This window comes from Sinohyriopsis cumingii, chromosome 8 (genome assembly GCF_028554795.1).
Source record: "Sinohyriopsis cumingii isolate HCF-2022 chromosome 8, ASM2855479v2, whole genome shotgun sequence".
NCBI lineage: Eukaryota > Metazoa > Mollusca > Bivalvia > Unionida > Unionidae > Sinohyriopsis > Sinohyriopsis cumingii.
Window position 1 is genome coordinate 81,800,141 of NC_142968.1, and position 9,569 is coordinate 81,809,709.

The 9,569-nt window shown below is 33.9% G+C and overlaps 1 protein-coding gene across 4 annotated transcripts; it reads right to left on the reverse strand.

The window, feature by feature from the left end:
• Positions 1-2,468: 2,468 nt before the first annotated feature.
• On the reverse strand, positions 2,469-9,569 carry LOC149793988 (uncharacterized). 4 transcript variants are annotated; one of them, XM_089967917.1, is made up of 4 exons: positions 9,419-9,569; positions 7,758-7,901; positions 6,925-7,127; positions 2,469-2,737 (listed from the first exon to the last, which is right to left on the reverse strand). In XM_089967917.1, exons 1-3 carry the CDS (start codon positions 9,468-9,470, stop codon positions 6,958-6,960), a joined length of 366 nt encoding a protein of 121 aa, XP_089824043.1. In that variant the 5' UTR covers positions 9,471-9,569; the 3' UTR covers positions 2,469-2,737; positions 6,925-6,957. The 4 variants fall into 4 exon arrangements, with proteins under 4 accessions (XP_089824043.1, XP_089824042.1, XP_089824041.1 ...); XM_089967916.1 differs by lacking the exon at positions 2,469-2,737 and adding an exon at positions 4,285-4,917; XM_089967915.1 differs by lacking the exon at positions 2,469-2,737 and adding an exon at positions 4,982-5,237.

The following is a 9,569-nucleotide window of genomic DNA, read 5'->3' on the forward strand; positions in this document are numbered from 1 at the left end:
CATACAAGATTAACTGCGATTGTTGATGTTATATTCACAATTCCTGGTAAAATATGGCGGCCTCCACCGTACGGATCATTGTTATGTTTAAACACATTTGATGGTGGGTTCATTTTTTTCTCCATGAACCGCAATGTTTGGAAAGTTTCATTGATAATGTAATTAACCTGCATTTTTAGTTCGTCAATTTCGAATTCAATTATTATAAATATTTCCAAATCTGCTTCACTGATTTATAATGATAAAAAAATATCTCTTTATTTATAATTGTTTCATTATCTTGTGGTACAGTTATTATTTAATCTGTTATAATTTGAATCGTTATTTGATTGAGAAATTCAAGGTGTTGTGTGATTTGATTTAAATGTTTTATTTTTTCGATGATTTTTTGGGGGGATTATCATTAAAATACTACAGAATATAATTTTCAAGAAACCGTTATAATGCTGCAGATATAATTGCAAGTTTATCTTTTCTTTGAGTAGATAATAATTTGAATACATTTTTGTAAACAACACGTGTACTTTTTTTAACTATCCCACTGATTTTCGAATCAGGATAAAATACACGGAGAAAAAGTATAATAGACATCCTTTTACTTCTCGATATTGTGGAATTATTATTTAAAAAATTCGTTAATGGAGAAATCATCTCGTTTTGTTTCTGGCAGTCCTTTATACTCTGATGCTATTTCTTGCCACCCTAATACAGATTTGATCAATGATTGATAAATATTTACAACATAATGTCGCAAATTTATTTCTGTCGCAACTAACAAAGTTGGTTCGTGAACAGTGACAGCTGGAATTCGTCTTTGAATTGTTCGATTTGATAATTGCTTGTGGGATTTCAGTCAATTTGATAATTGGGAGTTACATCATATTTATTATTATATGAAAATACAAGAGTATTATTTGCTGTAATATACTCGTAACAGTGCTAGCGCTATTTCTTTCGCTGGAATAGCAGTTGGAAAGATAACAATAAATTCTGGAACAGTTGAGGTTACTGGTATCATTGTAATTTTGCCGATGTTGTAATAACGACAATTTGTTTAAGTAATTATTATTATTATTATTATTATTATTATTATTATTATTATTATTATTACTATTAATATTTTTTATTAATGTAATTAATTTTTTTTCAAAATCTGGCATAAATTTGTATCATTATTGTGAACCTCAAAATCGGACATTTTTCCATCACTAAGACTTGATTGGTTTATAGGTTCGCTGTGTTTAATTGTATAATGTAATCATGCAATGTGTGCATTGTGCGTTCTTGCAGCTGAAAACCAAATTGTTACAGCTGTCGGTAATGTTATAGTTATTTTTATAATAATACGCCGATACCAGGAATAACAACAGACGCCGAATATGCAATTATGTGAACAACACCTACACGTATGCGATATTTATTTACTTTTACTGTATATTCGTAAACGATATTTGTTAGTGGTTTTTGGTCATTTACGTGCTTGATTATATAGCAAACGTCGATCGTTGATCGGAATGCTCATTATATTTAAAGTCGGTCTGAATTTAGCTACTAATTTAAGACACCAATAATAAATCAAGCCGAGATTTTGCTTCTGGCCATAATGCTTGTCCACACGCTACCGGTTATAATACACTGTCGGTAAAAAAAAAATTATATCAGAAAGTTTAATGTCGATGACCGGTGGACTTCCAAAACTTTCATTAATATATCTTTTTTTGATTCTAAGATAACTTAGAATAATCAGTTCTAAGTTCAGTTATTTATTAGACATCTTGAGAGAACCTGTCATTGTATGACGGATTTTTGTACTCGACCACGCATATTATCTAATATCGTTGACATGATTACACCCTGCTTATTTTTTTTCCACACCGTTTTCAGTTACTCCATTAATTGTAACGATACAATGTTTCAATAAAAGATTGATTATTTTTAATTTTCCTTTTTTATCGTGAAATACAACCACTTCGTTTGAATTTAAATTTGCAAGATTTAATAATTCAGATATTTCATCACTTATCTGTCACTCTCATTTTCATAAGTTATTCTGCCGGTTTTTAATTTTGTTTAGAGGAAGATCTTCCGTAAATATCAACCATAATACTTTAAAATATGTTTAAAATGACCCGTCTACTTGTATAATCGTGTACGACTTGATGAGGTAGTAATGTTGATGATGACACAGTGTCGAGTACAACAATTGTTTCACGGCCGCATACTGGCGGATCTGTTATTATTTGTGTTGGAAATGTTGAATACCAGACTGAAGTTTTAATTATTGTTTACGTAATTTATAAAGTATTTTGGTAGAGACAACCCATAAGATTCAAAAATAAATAATTCAAGTGGATCAATTGCGTTTACAACCAACTGAGTACCATGACAAGAACTTTTGTTAAGATGAATAATGCCTGTTTCAATATTGTTTGGGTTTTTGTTAATTGATCATGCATAAAAACACATCGGAAGGTTTTATATTTAATGTTCTAGCAGTATCAAGTAAATCAAAATTTCACATATCAAGAGCTATCGAACTGTTCCTGGAATTCTCAAACCTTTTAGGTGTCGATAAGGGTTTCTGGAAAGTCTATAGCATCTTTCCTCTTTTACACGCATGTTTCTGTTGCTTTATCTATTGCTAAGTTAGCACGTTTATCACCAGCTGTTCCAGCAGCACCAAGAGCAACTGCTTTTGCAGCAGCTGGAGCGGCAGCGGCAATTACAACTGGTATAGCTGCAATAAGATGAACAAGAAGTTTTGATGGAATCTTTAATGGCGCCCTCGAAAAATTGAGTTTTAGGCCTGTTTTTGATTGTCTGGTATTGGTGAAATGCCCTTGTTGTCGTTCTAACAATGACTACCTGTGATCTGATCTTTTGCAGTGCAATTTTTATTCCCTAGTGTTTTACTGAATTTGATTGAATTTTTTAAATCTGACCCGGAGCAGACTGACACTAACATGATGATATGACTTTGTGAATATTGTGAGCGATTTAATTACATGTTTTATACTGGAACGTCAATAACTCGCAATAGCCCACAATACCTTCATTAGTCAACTTTGCAGGAACGACTTCATTAACAACCCATTTCGCTAACTTTTTATTTTCAGCTTGATTTATTATTTTACTGATATTGACAGGCATAACTTCAATGTTAGGTAATTTTAATGGTTGTGGCTTTCTTCGTATTGATTGAGCTAATCTTTCTTTGATTGATAAAAATGCTTTACCGGCAACATCTCCAACAACATTGATAACTTTATCGTGAAATAACATAAATAGCTTTCATTCGTAATTATTGTGAAAGCGGTTTTGCTTTTGGAACTATTTTCTTAATAAACCTTTAACAACATCACCAAGTCCATCTCCGTAGATCGTTTTGTAAGTCGGTAATCGTGAATTTATTATTCTGGTTATTATAGGTCCATGTTGGACATTATGTATAATAATTTTATTAATATCCAACCTACTGATCTAATTATTCTCAATCGCTCCAACAACCATTAACCATTTCATTAATGAGAGACTGGTACACATTATTATCCATAATACCGCCTGTAGAGAATCTTTGACGAATATCAAATATTTCATTAATAATTTCTGAAGAATTATTTCCAGCTCGTTTTCCTCCGATCGGAATTCTAATCGTTCAACATTGGCAAGAATACTGTCAGGGCAAGTAACTTAATTAGAAAAGCCACTTCCAGTTTCTTGACTGGCGCTTTGCTTCTCTCTTTATATTTCGCTAAGAACAACTACTTCTACTTTCTGTTGTTGTAATTGTTCTACTTTAGTTGTATATTGCTGAACAAATATTTTTCTCTAACACGTTCATCAACAGGATTAAGACTCATATTGGCAAAATTTACATTGTTAATCCAATCATCTTTTTTCAAAGATCTATATTCAGTTTATAAATAATATTTATTTCGTTGTTCATATTTTGCAGCAATATCTACCTCATTATCATCATAATTCGCTTTTCTAATAATTGCTAAACACTCAGATGTAACTTCGCTTTTCCTGACGTTAATTGGTGTAATTTTAGTTGTTTGTATTGTTCTTTTAGATGTAGATATTTTTCTCGTTGAGAAAGTTGTGATTGATGAATTTGGTGGTAATACTTGTCTTTGAATATTTTGCAAGTGCGTAATAGCAAGAGATTCATTTGGTTGTTGTAAATATTCATTAAATGTTTCACATCGTGCTTGAATTGTATAATCATGAACCCGAAATACACATTTACACCATTGTTCAAAAGATGCAATTTTAACATAATCATATCTTAGGTATTTATTTCGTTCTGTATAACCGTCTCCTGAAACTTGATATAGTTCTTCAGCTTCTCTTATTAAACCAATGCCTCTTGCAGTAAATCTGAAAATATTAATCAGTAAATACTAAATCAATTTAACTCTTTCTTTCTTTCATTTGTTGTTCTTGTTTTTTGTTCTTGGTACTGGTTTTGATTCTTCACCAACAGCACCTTCTGGTTGACGAGATGGTTGAGGTTGAGCGGCAGCTATTGCATTTGAATGATCTCTAAAAATCTTTTATGTATGTTTAGTTCTTCTTTCTCCCATTTCAGTTTGCTCAGTAGTATGTGTTAACGTTAGAAGAAGACCCTTCAGTAGCTTCTGCGACTCTTAAGAGAAACGCGGTTTTTGTTAGAGGCTTCAGTCTGACGTTATTGACTTTTTATTTTCATGTTCTTCGTATGAAGTTTTATGTTCATAAATGGACTTTAAAACAAGTAGTATGTTCACTCTCTCTGCTGCTGAACACAGACGATATAAAATAAAATGAGAGTTCTAATGTGGATAGTTGTTAACAGACTGCATATGAAAGGAGTTAATTTTAATCAGGTTGCACATTGTTGTTGGATGTCTTACTTTTTTTAACCTTTACACCCTGAAACAAAATCAACATCAAAGGAAAGTTATACAAACATAACAGATTGTTAATATGTGAAAAATTCAGTAATGAGTTGTATTTTATTAATTCAATAATGAGTAATATTTTATTTTCATCGAAACCCTTTGATCCGGGGAATAAAATATAAACATAATATGAAGTTACATTTTGTTCATCTTCTTTAGTAATTATCAAAAAGACAAGCAAAATAAATTCACTGTCGAGACAAAGATGTGAATCGATGGAAACATTGATTGTAAACTATCATTTATTGCTCCTGAATCCATTCTGGCAAGTCAGAGCCTTTCACTACCTACCTAAAAAGAACAAGATGTATTCTTAATTTATAAATGTATATTTCCCGTTGATGTAGTTTATACAGTCCTGCAATCATTTTTTTCTTCTGTGACGGTTTCGTTGTATGTAAACTTGGATAATAGCGTGTTTTCACTGGAGCTCATATTAATATGAAAAGTATCGATATTCACTTAGTGATCAATCAAAATGTATATTGATACAGATATTATTGAATTTAGCAGAATGTTTCCTTCCTTCCTTCTCTCTTTCTTTCTTTATTTATTGAGTTATTTTTGTTTATCTATCACTGATGTAACATAGGTATGGGCATATTCTAAGCTAGACAAGTAAACTGGGAATGTATTTTACAGTTACACTCGGTGACACTTTTATTCTTAATGACACACTTTCAATTGATCCATAATAGCTGCACACCGTTGTTTGCAGCACGTTTTTCTTGGTGCTTTTGCAATTTTGGAAATAGTCCATTGTGCGATGATGTAGTATGTATGATGTGATTTGGATTTTTAACGTAGCTTTAACAACTTTTCAGTCATATCGCTACGATGTCTGCAATGTGGCAGTTTATAGTGATGTCTAGCACTGGGGCATCATGCCGCAGACATGTAGCATGATGTCCCACCCAGTCACATTATCCTGACACCGGGCCGACCAGTCCTAACACTAACCTCTTAATGCTGAGCGCCATGCGAGGCAGCTGTTAGTACCGTTTTTGTAAGTCTTTGGTATGACTCGGCCGGGGATCGAACCCACGACCTCCCGCATCCGAGGCGGACGCTCTAACCACTAGGCCACCGGAACGGTCGATGATGTAGTATTATTAAGGGCAACGTTCTACTTATCTAAGCAGCATGATATCGTGTATATTTGTCAAATACAAAAGTACCACATTTTAATATTTGAAACAGCTCGGAGTGGACCAAACAATTGTATGAAAATATGCCATATCGATACTGAAAGGTAACAAAAGCAACCTCTTCTGAAATTTAAATACAACGAGATCACAGAAATAAATGCTGATGACCAAAGACTCACAACGAGCAGTGTACGGTTCAAGATTGTAAAATGGCTTCATGTACATTGCCGAATAATTCTCGTGACCATTCCTGGGCCATTATTTAATATTTCCGTCACAAATCTGTTGGCTTCATGCACGAAAATGCATGCGTACAAAGAACTTTCATCAATGCAAATCAGATTTCTTTGTGATTCGTATAGAACCCACATTGTTGAAATACTCAGTTTTCTGCCCACTGAACTTCCTTTGAGACAATATATTTATTATGCCACTAACATTCAAGTATTTTACACATAATGAAAGGACGTTTCCGTATATGCAAGACTGATCAAGATATGAAAGGACATCTTGTTTTCAGCTTTAGGATATCGTGATAACCATGTTCAATATGTATTAACTCACCTGACTGTCTCTTTGACTAACCTAAGTTCACATGATTTTATTTCTTTTGTATTTAAACGTAGACCAGATTTAGTAGAGCGATTATTTTCAGCTTCACAATTGCGCTGGACCATAAATGTTTCTATGAATGGAATGAAAAACAAACCATCCATCAACCTCGTACACCTTATACGTATCTTTGTATAATGCGTCAAACTTCAATCACTGACGTCGAGCTATCATTATAACACATGTTTTAACAATAACATTATGAACTTGTAACATACGGGTTCTGAAAATTCAACGATGTCCTCTGCCAATTAGGGTTGACGTAGGCAACAAATTCCTATTCTCGTGCTTGTCCTTTCCACGGCCTTGCAGTAATAACCACGGTGACAATATTTTGAGTTCGGTGTTTTGCCATCACATCTAAACAAACCTCCCGGATTGCCATAATCTAAGGGCTTTCCAAAGGGACAAGTGTAGTCAGCTGAAAAATACATGTAAGTACTCCTGAAATGTGTCATCATTTTTTAAGTCAAACACCAATGATCCCGTATTATATATCATGCAATCATACGCATATGCAACACAAACCTATATTAACACCTAAGCGTTTGCACAATGATGTGTGATATTTCAAGAGAAAGAGTATTACACCCCCGAGGAGCGGGGACGGCGAGCGGGCCTTTAGATGACCAGAGTTCAGATGGATGTACGTTTAGCCTTTCAGTTTAACTTCAAGAGATACAAGTCAAGTTATGCAGTGCACTCAAAACAACAGCTATTTATCTTCGATTTAAGCGGGTATGATTTTATCATTATATGTGTAGCGTCAGCCGATCATATCAATCTGCAAAGATAATTACCTATGTGACAACCACTGATAATAGATGTTACCGTTATGTCGGAATGCAGCTGTAGCTTCATGGTGATAACATGGCAGCATTAGGACTAGTAATTACACCTAAAATAAACAGAAAACAAAACTCCCCTGGGTGGTATTGTTACATTCCTTACTACAACGCGAATTGCAACCTTTCAGAAGTAAAACAAAATAGAAATACAAAACAGCCCAGGCAGAAATGTTGAAAAGAAGAAACAAAAGAGAAATACATACAGTGCGAACTATCTAAACAGCACTGGCCGAGAGTTCCTGCTGGTGGAAATGGTGGAAAGCAGGTATATCCCTCTGGACATACGAACTGAAGTCTCGGATTGCACGGCAAATGACTGACACTTCCATCCGGACAGATTGCAATACCTGCAAAGAGAAAACATGGATCACGGTCTACTAAAAGGACATATACGTTACACATAAAGTAACCAAGATGCATGCAAATAAGGAATCATAAACACAAAGAAATCATAAAAAATAATTTGAGACAGAAAAATATCAAAACATAATATTATTTGTTTTTGTCAAATTTTTATAGTACAAAATTGTGCCAAAATTGCGAATAGCATTGCATTTTTAACTTACGAAATGAGGCTCATTGGAAAGGTATGCATACGCTCTAAAATATTATTGACGTCTTGCCTGTTATCAACGAGAAAGAAAATGCAATTCTCTAATGTGTTTTTTTAATGAAACCTATTTTTGTGTGTTACTGTGTCCATCTAAATCAAAATGATGTAGCTTCAAATTTGAGTTCACTATCAAACAATTCATATTTTCATTTGGAAAATATTGCAAACAATGCAACATGACGATGAGATATTAAAAGAAAATGGGACATACAATGTTGTTACAATGTACCACTTCATCTGCTTCGAGCGACACATTAAACTGTATAAACGGACATAACCAAATGTGAAAGAAGAAAAATTGCGATGCTAATGACATTAACGGAGTGGGGTAGATACATGACCTGGGGATATATGAGGGCAAAGTGAAGACATAAGCATTGTTCAGGCAAATGTCGAAGCTGCAATTAATTACTATGTGGTATCCTTGAAGATCTCATGGTTGACCTAAGCTGGTTGCTAGGGGTTATCTATTAATATGGTGTAGTTAGGTTTCTTAGGGTAACATGTTTGCACTAAGAGAAAGTCCCGCCCGGTTTCCCGATCATGGCATTAATATCTATTGATCAATAAGAAAAGATTTTTGTGATGATTATAGTGGGTTTTGCGGTTGGTAATAGTTTCGACATAGCAGTAGTCATGATGATGACATTGAGGACAGTAAGCATTTTTGTAGTGGTGATATCAATAACGATAGTGACAACTGGTTCTTGGCCCAATATAAGATTAAGATAAGAGACAGTCGTTTTCTCTTGTGTAAATTTGTACTAATCTAATAAACACAAAACTGACCATCGCCTGACAGAAGGTTGCATTGAAATGTAGAACACAAGATTCTGCAGGAAATGTTTAGCAATCCTAATGGTTTCAATTTTAATGTTTTAAGCAAAGGTACGATTCCAAAACTTATACTCAAATATTTGTGACAATGATGTGACCTGAGTGGGGATATTAAATTTTCTGCGGCTGATGATTATGCTTACGGGCTCGATGCAAGATTGCAATGTATATGACACACACACACACAGACACACATACACACATCCAAATATACACACACACACACACACACACACACACACACACACACACACATATATATATATATATATATATATATATATATATATATATATATATATATATATATATATGGAGTTTGCTTCCGTGTCTGCAGCCATTTTAAAAGCTACTGACTAGAGGCAATAACCGAATTATTCCTGACGTAAAGGTGTATTCGAAAATCTTACTTACAGTGTTCCCACAGCAATATGACTACCACGAACAAGGATAAAAAGAGCTGCATTTCAGTCGCTTCCACACCCTGTATTGTCCAACACACAGCAGATTTATATTTTTAGGTGCTTCTTTTATGCAAGAATAAATACGTTAGTGAAGATGGCTC

Bases quoted from the DNA above. Each gene is read 5' to 3' on its own strand.
- LOC149793988 (XM_089967917.1), bottom strand. From the start codon at position 9,470: ATGCAGCTCTTTTTATCCTTGTTCGTGGTAGTCATATTGCTGTGGGAA. The intron at 7,902-9,418 runs GTAAGTAAGATT...TTCTCTTTGCAG, and splicing joins CATATTGCTGTGGGAACACT to GTATTGCAATCTGTCCGGAT. The intron at 7,128-7,757 runs GTATGTATTTCT...TGTATTTTTCAG, and splicing joins CTGTTTAGATAGTTCGCACT to CTGACTACACTTGTCCCTTT.